General features: G+C 35.0%; 1 protein-coding gene across 5 annotated transcripts in view; it reads left to right on the forward strand.

The window, feature by feature from the left end:
* Window positions 1–10,502: 10,502 nt before the first annotated feature.
* The window catches only part of LOC110461808 (E3 ubiquitin-protein ligase UBR4-like), a 74,562-nt gene continuing 69,322 nt past the window's right edge, over window positions 10,503–15,742 (forward strand). For all 5 annotated transcript variants that reach the window (XM_021515478.1, XM_021515480.1, XM_021515481.1 and 2 more), the window contains exons 1-4: window positions 10,503–10,623; window positions 13,341–13,438; window positions 13,752–13,855; window positions 14,859–14,988. In XM_021515478.1, the coding sequence (XP_021371153.1) occupies window positions 10,508–10,623; window positions 13,341–13,438; window positions 13,752–13,855; window positions 14,859–14,988 (448 nt within the window). In that variant the 5' untranslated portion in view covers window positions 10,503–10,507. The remainder of the gene's footprint in view (window positions 10,624–13,340; window positions 13,439–13,751; window positions 13,856–14,858; window positions 14,989–15,742) is intronic.

Raw genomic sequence — 15,742 nt, forward strand, 5'->3', positions numbered from 1 at the left:
CATTGTTTTGATTTTGTCACTTATTGCTGGATACATAGAGGAAGCGATTATCACTTAAAGAATCATTATCGTTACTGTTCTGTCAACAACACATAAATTTGCATAACTAATAATCTCAATGGCTGTTATACGCACAGTAAAAAGTGGTATATGATAGATATGAATCAAATAAACTTGTAATAATACCACACACATACTGCATTACCTAGTAATACTATTATTCAATTATTTTTACAATATCAAACACTAAAATGTTATCATACACATATGTGAGCATTGTTTGTTATTATTTATTGTGGTGTTTTTTTTCTATTTTTGCATTCTTTCGATTTATCAAAATATATACGTCATGCAACATGTTTTCTGTACATTTTACAATACATCAAATTACATACATAATATAAAATGTTTCCTGTATATACCAAATTACTTCAAAATAAATACCTAATTTAAAACGTTTTCTGGACATTTTATATTACTATTACTATCACAGGTTTTCTGTTTAATCTATATTACTTAAAAATACATACATAATTTTACAGGTTTTCTGCATATTTTATATTACATCAAAATACATACGTAATGTAACAGGTTTTCTGTATATCTTATTTTACTTCAAAATACATTCATAATGTCACATGTTTTATGTACATTTTATATTATCTCACCCCTTGCAGGTTGGGGATCGATAAAAGAAAACACCTGCTGTAACCCACTGCATATATCGTAAGAGGCGGCTAATGTTGAACCCCTGCAGAATTTGGGATTTGCTCTTGCGCACTCCACTTGGGGGACACAAAGGCGACCAAAATACTGCTGCACCCATTGCAACATGTTGGATCTTTATCTTTCTTTCTACTTCTCACTTCCTTTTATTTCCTAGCGCCTAGCATTGCGATACCCCACTTTTGGCTTTAATGTTGAGCATTTACCAAGGTGAGGAAGGCATTGGGTTCTGGTCCTAAGCCAGGACATACCAAAGTCCTTAAAGATGGTATACTTTGTTATTCTTTGCTTAACGTTTAGCATAGATGGTAATGACGACAACAACTGGTTCACCCGTTATCAGTATAATGTGACTGGGCGGAATGCTGTGCTTGGTTCCTTCGGCATGGTGTTTCAGTGAGATAACACTATAAAGTCGGCATCAGATCTACGCTATATCAAGGAAGCAAGTACGCCAACATACCCTGTCTCCAGCACACATACACACTTAAACGCTTACACAACACACATGGAGGCATATCCTTAAATGACCTTGGAGGTTGATAGGACGTTAAACAAAATAAAATCAAACCAAACTACTTCAAAATACATTGTGTCTTCAAAATACATACATAACGTAACATGTTTTCTGTAAATTCTATTTTACCTCAAAATGCATACGTTATGAAACAAGTTTTCTGTAAATTTAATATTACTTCAAAACACCTACATAATGTAACGTGCTTTCTGTAAATTTAATATTACTTCAAAATACATACATAACTTAACATGTTTTTGTACATTTTAGATTGCTTCAAAATACATTCATAATGTAACAAGGTATCTGTACATTTTAAATTGCTTCAAAATACATTCATAATGTAACATGGTATCTGTACATTTTATTTTGCTTCAAAATACATACATAATGTAACATGTTTTCTGTACATAAATAATACATAATGTAAAGACAAGATTTGGTGTTTTTTCCAAATCTGATTTATGTTAATATAGCATATCTGCTTAATCGGCCCACATTAAATGTCACGTTGTTGATATATTCTTAAAGGTATTTGCTATCAAGTCATTTTTTCCAGTCAGTTGAACAACTTGAACGCTCATCATGAATCTTAAAATTTCCTATTTTGATCATTCTTTTATCTTCATTACTAATTAAAATTAATGCATTTTTCATGTTGAACAAACTTTTTATAGCATAGTGTAAACAGTATATGTCTATATGCTTTTTTATCTGTTACGTTGGCTTTCCATACATACATAATATAATTTATAATGGCAAGACAGTCTAACATTTATTAAAAGAACAATGCCAATCCTTTGTTTGATACGAGTATTTAAGATATATGTTATATTTTGAAATATAATATAAACTATTGATAAACTTTGAGATATCTTACGTGTATTATACAAACATTTTACATTATATATCTAATGTGACGAACTTATTCTTTGTATTATCACTTGACATAACCAGGGAGTTCAACTCTAAATGGCAAAACATTATCTTATAAACGAATTTATGACAACATGTATAATACATTTACATAGTTTATATATCGTTTATATTTTCCCAGATAACTTTTATGATATCAATATATTCTATATAATTATTTTCATCAGATATTATGTGAAAGACAGACGATATGATATAAATTGATAACAAACAATATTTCACATAGTTATATATCCTATAAAACAATCAATATATCTTATTTTAAAAGATATCCAGTATATTTTATTGAATTCAGAATCGACATTGTTACTTGAATAAAAGTAAGTTGGCCTGTCATACTCCTTGGGTATTGTAGAATACATCAAACATAGGAAACGTTATAGTCTGAGATATTCATTAATGTTCTATAAAATGTCCTTTAAATTCTGCTCAGATTACTTTACAATCTGATTAAAATAATATCCTACATAGTGCATGTCAAATTGATTACTTTATTACACATACTTTTACACTACAATTTATATGCGATACATTTTCTAATACACTCTAATCATATGTTATATAAGTCTCATTATAGATTTCTGTCATATAGCCAAATAATGTATGTGCTACACTATCATATTTTCTATCATATAAGGTTATACTTCCATATAGCATTATGCCACCAGAAAGTGTTATACAATAGTACGGTGTTCCCCAAAGCCCTTGAATGAGATGTTTTTACCCCACAACAGTTGATTGTATCCCGGCCTGTTGTTGAAGGACTGTCCTATATAACCACGAACATGAGAGTACAGAATCTTAAAATAATCTGTTAAGTATACCCGATCTATGGGGAACACTTCAATATCATATATTTATGTTAATCTACGTAACACAAGCATATTTCTGTTGGTCTATCATATTTTGCATTATATTTACCTGATCGATCAAAATAGCCAAAAGGAAAACCTCTAAATATCAGTTGTCCCCGCGTTCCAGTGATGCTCTTGATGGTGTAATGCGTCATGGTGTATCACGCTATAGTCCGGTTACGTAGCGGAAACCTCAGTAGTGAATAAACATAATATCTGTGGTCGTTGACCCTTGACCCGATATCGAGACATTAAGTTCAATAAACACGCAAAGATGTTAACATCCTTGCGTACGATAAACCGATCGGAATATTGAAATAATGATTGTTGGCGACTAGGCATACAGGATCACAATCAGTGACCTTATATGACCCACGTGAACTGGACGGAGCGGAAGTACCCCCGGTTAAATAGTATTAAATAAAAACACTAAAGGCGATCCGGAGACGTATAAAAGGGCATGCCAATCAGTCAGTCTATCCCATCACTAGTGACTGCTATCACACAAACGTTTCCTGTTTCTAAATTTGAACTAGACTCGCTACCATCACACGTGTGTTTTTAATAAGTTTAACATGTTTTACCTGTGATATATACCAAATCTTAAACCGCTTCCTATAATAATAGCGGAAAATATCCCGAAATAAAATCGAATTTATTTTTTAAAAATGTTATGATTTGGTTAAGGTGAAGTCTGTTTATATAGCTACCGTTTGATGTTTGATTTATATCATAATGGAACATAGATTAGAAAATCAAGTAAAAATTATATGAGATTATTAATGAAGGTAATTTATTCAAAATTAGTAGAAAATATACTAATCAGTATATTATAATAATATTATGACCAATTCACCCAAATTATGATACTTTCACGTTAACGCTTCCTGCCACATACCCCCTGCTTACGAAGCTGGTAGACTGACTAAGGTTGTTGTGTTTCCTTTATGTTAACATTCAATAGATTTTTCCTATGTTTACAGCATTAACAAAATGTTGAGACTGTCAGTCAGCCATATCAACTGATATGTAGAAGAATCGGTGCTTACGTCCGATACAGTCACAGACATGGTCGAGCCGTTAAATGTGGTCGTAGGTTACAAACAGTGGTAGTAATACATTAATTGTGTATTGTCAATACTCTACTTCGGAAATTCTCTCTTCAACAAGGTATTATTGTGCAGCTTCCTATCTTATAACACAAATGTGACATGACGATGCACATCATAGAAGAAGACCTAGTTTGTTTTGATCCGTAATTTCTCGCTATGATATGTGTTCATCTGTCTCCTCAGGGTACATACAAATGTGTGTCAGCTCCAACATCATAGGTAAACTTTTAGGTATCCCGATGTATGATCCTTAGAGGGGACTACTGAAGCGGCCCTTTGCAAAATCGAGACATTTTTCTATGTATCTGACAGAAAACAAAATAAATCTAACTATGGTAACACTTGTCTTTTTCCTCTTCTGTCGTGATTTCTACTGGTATATCCCTTGGTACTCAACCAATGTTTTCAATCTTTCTACACTATGACTTTGTAAAACATTGTGTTGAAAGGCCGATGAAGATGTACAACAAAAATCAAGAGTGAACAGATCTCTCTCTGATAAAGCAAAAATAGTTTTACAAGCTACTGTCTTCTTTGTAACGTCTTTGCATCACATTCTGATGCCGGTTATTCATTGTTCCGTTGCCGTCATCCTAAACAGCAAGGTTTTCTTAGAGGGTCACTTCATGGCTTCTAACCTACGTCATTGCGGTAATCACTGAAACTCTGACAACCATTATCGCCTCAGAACAAAAACAAACGAAAACAATAACAAAAAGACTTACAGGACATTACCTAGGTTCACAATAACTACTACATGACGTGGCGCATTCTAGATGTGGTACCTATTATGGTGAACAAATACGTCATTTTTAGGAAATCACTTCCGTATTTTGATTTTGTGTTCAAAATATTTTTTCCCGTATTTTCAAGTTGATTGAGAAATTATAGTGAATTGTTACATGTTGGATTTTGAAGCTTGATAAAAAAAAGTCTGTCTTAATATATATGTGTGTGTTTCTGTCAATGTATTTAAGAATATCAACTAAAAATATTATAATGGTCATAGAAATAAAAATAAAATGCTGATCAGTTCGTCAGTACATACTTTAGAAACGTTAAACGATAATTTCCTCAAGAAAATAGACACTTTGTTTATGATCACGTTAATGAAATGAGTTTTTCTATACTTTAACGATTTCTCCGTGAGTGTAACCTAATCCTTGAAACACCACTCTTTACTCTTTTGTTGTGTTTCCAGCAACTCCTTTAACGCCCTTTCACGTGTTTCTATTAGTTTTAAATTTGTTTTCTTGCTGTTTATTTAGTGCTCATCGAATTGCCACATTCCATCGAAAATGGGAAAGATTTGCCGATGATGTGGTGTTTTGAGATATGATTTACCATCCTAATCTCATCAGGAAACATTATATAATGTTTTATACGATTTGAATATAGGTGATTTGATCACGCTCATACGTGTTCTTTACGGTTCCGTTGACACTACTCCTGGGTCCGTATTCATGAAACCGTTCTCGTGCTCAAGTATGGATTTTGTGCTCAAACCTAATTTCTTGTTTTGGTTATAAGTTAATAAACAAATCTTATTTTGTCAATGATTAAAAAAAAATATTAAGGAGACTTAAAGCCAAATACTGTTTTCAATGTTTGCATTTGACTTTTTGATCGTTTGACATGATTTAAGTGTGCTAAAAGAAAGTTGGTTTGAGCACAGAATCCATGCTTGAGCATGAGAAAGGTTTCATGAATACGAGCCCAGTTCTTTCTTCGTTGTATATGATATTACTTGGATTTGACTTCGATTTACATGGCGGATATCTTCTTCTATGAACAGGCCTACCCTTCCAGAACAGCTTGTCTTGTTATCCTGGTTTTGATTTTTAATTAGATGAGTGTAAATATCAAATATTTCCTTCGTTAATATTTTGCCATAGTTTCATTGATTTTGAGTCTCGAATTACAGTTTTATTTGAACTTTGCTATTCTTTGTTTTCTTACCTAAACGGTGTCTGGTACAACATCAGATGCGACATAGGAAAGGAGTACCTTTCACGTGCGAAACGTGCTGGTCGGGTGCGTTCTACAAACTCTAACAAGTTCCCGTCCTGTCAAGTCAAAAATATATGAAAAAAGGTTTTACCGTGTAAAAGACTTGCTAATTTGATTTTTAAGTGGAGTATGTTCACTTTGCTTTGAGGCAAAATGAGATATGGGGAAGCATAAATAAACTTTATTTATTTTACAACAATTATGAAACAAGTTATTTTAACTTATATTCATCACTCTTGTTGGCACGGATGTTAGCGCGCGGGTGTCTTAGTGTGGGAAGAAACCGGAGTACCCGGAGAAAACCCACGTAGTCGGGCAGGTGACCCAAAACCGGAGTACCCGGAGAAAACCCACGTAATCGGGCAGGCGACCCCGAACCTTTTCACGTCCGATCGGGGAATCGAACCCCGGTCGCCTTGGTGAAAGGCAAGTGCACTATCCACTGCGCCACCCGACCACCCTTAAGGAAGCACGATGAGCGATATGCATGAACACTATGGAAAATAAATAACTTTTAATCTAAAATACACTTATACATCAGTATAAGATTTTGCGTTCATTTATTGTGCGGCATATTGATTGGTTTTGTTTTGTTTAGTATTGTTTAACGTCCTATCAACAGCTATGGTCATATAAAGACGGCCTCCCCTGTGTGCAAGATGCATGCGTGTAGTGTATGCGTGTGTGTTTTTGGTTTTGGGAGGCTGCGAGATGTTCGTGTTTGTCTCCTTGTGGTAGCACGGAACTGATGCCGACTTTATAGTGCTACCTCACTGAAACATACTGCCGAAGACATCCAGCAGGACACCCCACCCGGTCACATTATACTGACAACGGGCGAACCAGTCGTTCCACTCCTAAATTGATGAGCATTAAGCAGGAGTAGAAACTACCAATTTTACAGACTCTGATATGTCTCGGCCAGGGGACAAAACCCAAAGCGTTCAAAACAAGCACATACGAGAAGGTCCGTATCACACGCAGCACAACTCACTACGAAATGGAGTATTCCGAATCACAAGCCAGAAAAAAGTCGTTCGGAAAAGAAAGAGAACACGGAGTTCCGCCATACAAGAGGTGGTTAAAAAGCGAAAGTACGAGATGTGGAAATGAAAGGTTGCGGGAAAACCACAGGACCCAAATCATCAGAGATTAGTTATGATGGAAAGACATACAGCTCCCATGAGGAACTATGAGACTGTAAGAAGCAACACTTCAGCAACTTAGCAAACCCAAAGGATGACGTAAACTTTGACGAGGATCACCAATCCCTTGTAGACAGCAATACTGACTTCATTACTGAATTCGCAAACTCTACAACAACAAGGTCGCAGACTCTTTAGGGTCTGACAAGCGAGCACATCAAACACGCAAATGGCTTAGTTACACCTATCTACAAGAACGGAGGCCCTCACAACTCGTCTAATTACAGAGGGATTATGGTAACATCCTAAAGCTGCTGGAGCATATTATGAACTAACCCAATCAAGACTACGGACCGGATTTACCAAACACGCATCTATATATCTATCAACTCTGCGCTAGTAGTAACTGAGGCCAAAAAAAATACTCTTATCCTCGCTACCCTGGACGCCCAGAAAGCGTTTGATGTTGTTGACCATAATATCCTACTACATAACCTATTCTTTGATGGATTACAAGGAGACGCTTTGATCATACTGAAAGACCTGTATACCGATGCAACGCCTTCTGCCCATTCAAACTCGGGCAAGGCGTACGCCAAGGTGGAGGCATGTCAACGACCCATTATAAAAAGTTCAACAACCCACTACACTTAAATATAAAAAAAAACACTTTTTATCATAACTTCATAATCCAACATGTAACAATTCACTATAATTTCTCTATAAACGTGAAAATATGGGGGAAAAAATATCGTGAACACAAAATCAAAATACGGAAGTGATTACCTAAAGTTGACGTATTTGTTCACCATAGTTGGTACCGCATCTAGAATGCGCCCCGTCATTTAGTTATTTGTGAATTTAGGTAATGTCCTTTCATTTTTATCTGGTTATTATCTTTGTTTATTTTTGATTTGTTTGAAAGGCGATACTGGCGGTCAGAATGTGTTTCAGTGATTACCGCAATGACGTAGGATAGTAGCCTTGTAGTGACTTCCTAAGGACACTTTGCTTTTAAGGATTGACGGCAACGGAACAATGAATAACCGGCATCAGAATGTGATACAAAGACGTTACAAAGAAGAGAGTAGTTTGTAAAACTATTTTTGCATTTTAAGAGAGAGATTTGTTCACTCTCGATATTTGTTATATATCTTCATCGGCCTTGCAACACAATGTTTTAGGAAGTCATAGTGCAGCAAGATGGAAAACCTTGGTACGGTTTGTCGATTCTGTATTCAATAATTTAAACTGGATATCTTTTAAATAAGATATGTTGATTGTTTTATAAGACATATAGCTATGTGAAATATTGTTTGTTATCAATTTATATATCTTCTGTCTCATGGTCTAATGGGCTCTGGATTCAATGGAAAGACGGGAACAACACATGAAATAAAAACATACCTATGGAGAATATATAGGTCATCCCAAGAAAACTATATGGACTGGAAATCCTTACTGTCAACAAACAAGAAGCGAGAAAACTAGAAGCCTTCCAAACGAAAATGATTGGTCAGATACAGCTTCTACCAGACAGAACTGTGACATTTGCAACACTTGCACTCCTAGGTATACCACCCCCAATGACAGTCATCCACAGGAAAAAGCTAACCTAATCCACCGTATTATCTCCAATGAAAACATTGTTGAATACGAAATAGCGACCAGACAACTTGCAACAAAAACTATATATGATGGATCCTGGTTCTCTGAAATCAGACTGTTTTAATCCCGCTACAACCTTACCATGTGCATGTATATCATGCATCCTACTACAGGACACATCTAACAAAGCAGAATGGGCACAGCAGCTTGATATCAGCATCTCCAATGCCGTAACAATTGATTCACCCTGAAATACCTGCAATACCAACCTACAAGCTTTGCACCAAGTAAAGGGACGGCAGGACATGCAGACTCCACTTCAGCGCATTACGTCTTGCGTTCGATGATATAAGGAACTGCATGTGTTGTAAAGAAATTCAGGAACATTCAAGGTATTAATAAGGTACAAACCTTAATCGAAGACCCAGACAATTTCACTCATCTAATACTGGATCTTACCCATCCGTCTATATCCAGTACCACTGCATTCCAATCTAATTAAAATTGTATCTTCACTTCGCTCCCGCGCGACATATCAGTAAACGGGAGCAATGTGAAAATATGATTTTAATTAGATTGCACTGCATTCCATCCGGAAGATGTGGAGAAGATAGAACTGATAAAGAGAATACACCCGGCACCAGCTGTACTACCACAGGGACTTCCTACTGGAGCAGGTTGATCAGAGCTGAGCCCTGTCGCACATGTGACACCGTCTAAGACAGAGTAAAGACAACCTATAAAGTAATGGCAAAATAAATGTTAATATTATTCTCTACTGCTAATCCTATAACCTATTATTTCAAATGGTCGGTCTTGATTGTTAAATTAGCTATATCAGTTGAATTTATATAATTATTAATGTTATTTAACCTGTTTGTGTTATACTGCAATCTTCTTATTGTTGGGGGATGGCTTAATATACATACTGTAGGAGCCTACTCTTGTTGCCAGATCCCTACTACAACTGTATAAATCAGGTATATATATACGATAATCCTTATGCACATTAATGTACATAGCCCCAGTTTTTAAAGCTCACTAGTTTGGAAGATGGACTCCATACCATTAAGACCAAGATTAACGGTAGGCCTAACATTACATTACACTCCACAGTGTGGTGCCTCAACAAAACAACGAGACAGAACAGAACAGAATACCAGACCCCACTATAGCTAGTACTGAAAAATACGTCGTGACACATGTTTTTTTATCAATTTGTTTTTAATAATTTGAGATTATTTTTTTAATAAAGACATGTGCCACCAATTGTATATTTTCAGTTTTATTATAGCACTTAGTTAATGCCGCATTAAGCCTCTCTGGTCTCTGTGGATTGTTACATGAGAGCTTGTCCCTCCCAGTCCTTTTATGTGGTATACAAATTCAGTAGACACCGATCGCATATGTACATATATTTTCTCGTCACATTAGTCGTAACGTCACTTAAAGTATCTCTCTTTCAATTAAATAAGAACTGACATCAGATAAGTTTAAAAAAAATACATTATTGCCGAGGAAATGTATCTTGCGTATTTCCTTGTAGGGCCGATTAAATAGGGGTAATATTTTCGGACGGACCGGAAGTTACAGAGAAAAATGGCTACGAGTCCAGGGATGAAGTGGTCAGTGAGCGTAAAACCGCTCCTGACTGCTTCTTACTCGTCATTCAACAAAGATGATCTACCTGGATTTGCAAAAGCTTTAACCAAAAGGTTCGATTGTTTCCAAATAATCAGCTCCTTTGTAAATGTGTGCCTTAATAACGCTAAATATGAGCATGACTAGACGAAATGTCTAAGATCGATTTGGTCAGGTATATATTAAGATCCAAATCATACTTCCAGAAAACAACTAGCAGATACTTTTACTTTCATTTTTGTCAAATGTATTGATTTTTTTTGTATTTTAATAGTTTATTTTTCAATGATCAAAATGACATCAAATGTTGACGTTTCTTCTGGTATGTCGTATACAATTAATTTCTTGGTAATGTTGACTACGGAAAGCAAAGTACAGGCAGATGAATATTCCATTTTTCATATATTAAGATTTTGTTTAAGAAACACTTTTTTTTAATGATAGACCCTTTCTTTTAGTTTATCCATTGTATTTTGATAAAAATGAAGAAATTAATATATCGCTAAATGTACACTAAAGGTCCTAAATGCTAGTCGTTTCGGTAACAGGTCGTTTTGGGAGTCACGAAGACGTTTTGGAACATAACACAAGATGTTTTGGGACTTAATCAAGTCGTTTCGGGACACATAAAATTTTCACTTATAAATTACATTTTGCTTCCGTTTCATATAAAGTCCTGTAAATAATTTAATACACAAGTATGGTTTAAGTCTATGACATTTGTCACGACCTACCCTAGTACTAATATTAATACCCGGCTGGCAATATAACAAAAAATATCGTCATCAGAAAGCTACGTTATCGCAGCTAGACAAGCCCCATGCTTGGGATCATTAGTGGAACCAGATTACTAGAGTTTCAGGGGATATATACCTACCAACATTTACTGATTGACAGTGTGTTGTTACCTGTTGAAACTAATCTTATTATTTAATACAGAGAGGAACAGGTCAACTTATGAAATTAAACATTCAATTTCTTTCATTAAAATTATTAATAGGTTCTTTGTTTGATATCGTAATGATATGGTTTTTGTATTCTCCATTAAGAGACGATTGAATGAGTTACCATTGATGTTAACAATTTTTGCTCTATTGAAGTTAAATTTCATGAAATATTTAAAAACGTGAAGCACTTCGAATATGTTTTAAACATGTATGTGCATCAATTCATCAAATCCAGCAATATATTTTGAACAATGTTTTTATGTTGTGTATTTGTGTCTGTGTGAATATTATATATATATATATATATATACTTAATGTTTATTTAAAATCATGTAATGCTAAATGTATGATAGGCAAAGGCTATGATAAGTTTCAGGGGTGTAAAAATCCACTTGCACAATGCCCGGGACAACCAGTTTTAGCACTCGGGCAAGTGCAAAAAGTTGGGCCACTTGCCCCGGGCAAGTTGGTTAGAATAGTTTATAAAACATGTATTTGTATGTGTTTCTCCGTTCCCGAAATAAATAATAAACCTAACAGTCTGTTTTTTAGTAAAAACATTCAAACAATTATGAAACAAACACAAATTCACGAAAAACATCTTTAATCTTCGTTTTGAGGGGAAAATTGCGAGTAGAATACTAGCGGTCTATCCATCAATTCAGACAATTTTTAAGACTTAAAGGCCGATGGAAATAGCTGAAACCCCAGCTAAAACATAAAATAGGAATAGATTAAGGATTTACTTACTTATTGAATAATTAAATACAGAAGAAAATCGTTTTGGCCTGAAAAACGTCTCCGTTTAACAAGCATGAAATTGCCTTAACGTGACTAATAACTGGACAAAATATTTCATGAAAAGGCCTATTATTTTGAAAAATCTGTGTTTGGTCTGTACATGTATATAATTTGCATTTTATAAGGGACAAGTAGAAAATATTTCCGGGCAATTGGATTTCTAAGGTCTTGTCCAATTCAAGTGACTTTTTTTTACACCCCTGAGTTGTATAAACTTTTGCCCGATCCATTGTTAAAATTTATTTGGCAATAAAATATGTTTAAAGAAAAAAAGACAATCACATCACTGCATGTGAACCAAGCTCTGCCTATCATTGAAAGCAAAATTGATTGGCAGACCAGACGTCTCTGACGGGACAGAACTGTAACCAGTTCACATTAAAGAAAATAAATAGGCAAAGTCTTATATGACTTTTTGTTTGCTTACATCATATCAGTTATGAATTTTATTTCTAGTTCATGACCATAAAACTCCTCTTTACCACACTTTCAAATAAACAGATAAAATATGATTGTCAACTATGTCTAATCGGTATACATGTACATGGATATCTATGATTTTATTGTCGCTTTGTAACTATACATGTCTCTATGACGAAGAACTTAATGAACCTTGGCCTGGCGCCTACTGTCAAGGAGTTCTACAGGTTATACAAGTTACTTCCCTTGCATTGTGGATAAAGGCCTCTGTAATTAGATTGGTGCATTACAATTAATGATTAGCATTTGTACAATAAATTTGATTTTTTTTAAATATATTTAGGTAATGGTATCTTCAGAAGAAAAAAGGAAAAATCCTGACTTTTGACATGTCCCGAAACGACCCGAAAAAAAGTACCGAAATTACTTTCGTCTTGTTACTGAAACGACCTGACACCAAAGTGCTTTATGGTTGCTACAGTAACCATTACAATACTATCACGGGGATGTATATACTAAGTGTACTAGACTTGAGGCAAATTTTGAAAAATTTTACTGCATGTAATTTTTACTAATTTGATATATTATTCTTTCCTTTGATGCATATATGTTGTATTTTACAGTGAAAAAGACATTCTCGAACATGAAGCTCAACATGAAAAGTTCTATTCTGCTTTTGTGGCACTGGCTTCACACTATATGAGTGCAAGTGCCAGATCGGGTATGGCATATAAAACCTTTGGTTAAGCTGTTGATGTATATATATGATAAATAAGTTATCTTTTCATAAAAATGATTAAGAATTAAAAACACAACGTATAATATTATCCATCTTTTATTATTTTTTACAGTAGAGCAAAACCCTTAAGATCATTATAAAATTCAAATATTATGTGATAGTCAGCACTAATAGTGCCTAGACTCAGATGTCTTATTTTAAACATTGGCTTGATTTTTAGCTTGTATATACATGTCGGATTTCGTTAAAAAGCAGGGTTGAAAGTTATTTTAACTTTAATGTTATGTGTTTGCAGTACCATCAGCCCACCTTGGATCTGTGTCCAGTGCATGTCGTGTACTACTGAAGTTTCTGCTGACAAAATTACAGACCTATCATGATGAGTGCTGCATTACACAGGTACAAACTGCTGGTAGTCATTACAACCATTCTAGGTGACTTTGCACATGACTATTGTGTGGAATCAAAGACATTTTTGTATATAAATATGTATTCTTTTCTCCATTTTTATACGCCCGTCGAAGACGGGGACGTATTATGTTATCACGTGGGCGGGCGGGCAAACGATGTCCGCTCGATATCTCGAGTAATTATTAACGGATTAACTTAAAACTTCACAACAAGGTTAATTACCATGAGACCTCGGACAAGTTTGATAACCGCCATTATCCGACCATAATTTCTGGAGTTATGCCCCTTTACTTGCCGAAACAGTGTCCGCTCGATATCTCGATTAATTATTAACGGATTAACTTCAAACTTCACAACAAGTTTAATTACCATGAAAACACGGACAAGTTTGATAACCGCCATTATCCGACCATAATTTGTGGAGTTATGCCCCTTTATGGATTTGCCGAAACAGTGTCCGCTCGATATCTCGAGTAATTATTAACGGATTAACTTCAAACTTCACAACAAGGTTAATTACCATGAAACCACGGACAAGTTTGATAACCGCCATTATCCGACCGTAATTACTGGAGTTATTACCCTTGGTTTCATTAATGCGATGCATGCGTTCCATGATGTTGTATTGCACTCATTGATCTACCAGTTATGTTGAATGATTTCTCTTTTAATATCAATTACTCACAAATACTTCATATATTTCAATCATACAAACAACTGCTCATTCAATGTGTGACGGGCGTATTATATACCGCTCGCGGTAACCTTGTTTCAGTATGGTTTATTAAATATACGGAAGGTTTTGCTGGTTTCTTTTCAACCAGTTCTCAAATCCCCAAAAAAGTCATTGAGGAAATTTAATTTGTCATTGGTGAAGCCTGTAGTTACAGACACTTGGTGTTAGAATTCCTGATTTAGAAATAGATAAATCAACTTTAAATGTATCAACCTGATGAGGATCACAGCTTTGTGTTTTTGTTGACACTGACAGAAACACCTGATGATGTTGATCAAGGCACTGTGTACAGGGAGTAGTGGTCTAAACAAGGCCGATGTTACATCTTATGTAGCTGTCCTTCGCCAAGCTCAGGCCCCAGCCCATATACGGGAAACTGATACAGGTAAGAAATAGAGTATTCACGTCCTTGCTTCTTCACTAATTGTGTATAGATTACCTCTGAATAAGTGTATATACTTACATTTGTGAAAACAAAAGACTTGTAGGCCATTTACCATGTACAGTGTATACATGAGTAAAAGTAGACAAAATAACTGCTAGAAACAAAATTGCATAAACAATTCAAAAATTACATAACAGATCTTCATATACATTCATTTTACAAAGTAAGTGTAGAACAAAAAAATGTTGTTTTGTGTAGGTGAGTTTATTTAAAGGCTTTACAAGAGAAAGTAAATTAACACATGTAAAATTAGACACAGCAGTTGGAGGCCTTTTCGTCTGTAAAGTGTATAAACACGGGTAGGCACCATACAATTTACATGTCCTTCCCTCTGTACATTATAAACACGGGTAGGCACCATACAATTTACATGTCCTTTCCTCTGTACATTATAAACACAGGTAAGCACCATACAATTTACATGTCCTTCCCTCTGTACATTATAAACCCGGGTAAGCCCCATACAATTTACATGTCCTTTCCTCTGTGCTACAGAAAAAACACGGGTAAGCACCATACAATTTACATGTCCTTTCCTCTGTGCTACAGTAAAAACACGGGTAAGCACCATACAATTTACATGTACTTCCCTCTGTACATTATAAACACGGGTAAGCACCATACAATTTACATGTCCTTCCCTTTGTACATTATAAACACGGGTAAGCACCATACAATTTACATGTCCTTCCCT

Source organism: Mizuhopecten yessoensis, unplaced genomic scaffold (assembly GCF_002113885.1).
Source record: "Mizuhopecten yessoensis strain PY_sf001 unplaced genomic scaffold, ASM211388v2 scaffold10685, whole genome shotgun sequence".
Taxonomy (NCBI): domain Eukaryota; kingdom Metazoa; phylum Mollusca; class Bivalvia; order Pectinida; family Pectinidae; genus Mizuhopecten; species Mizuhopecten yessoensis.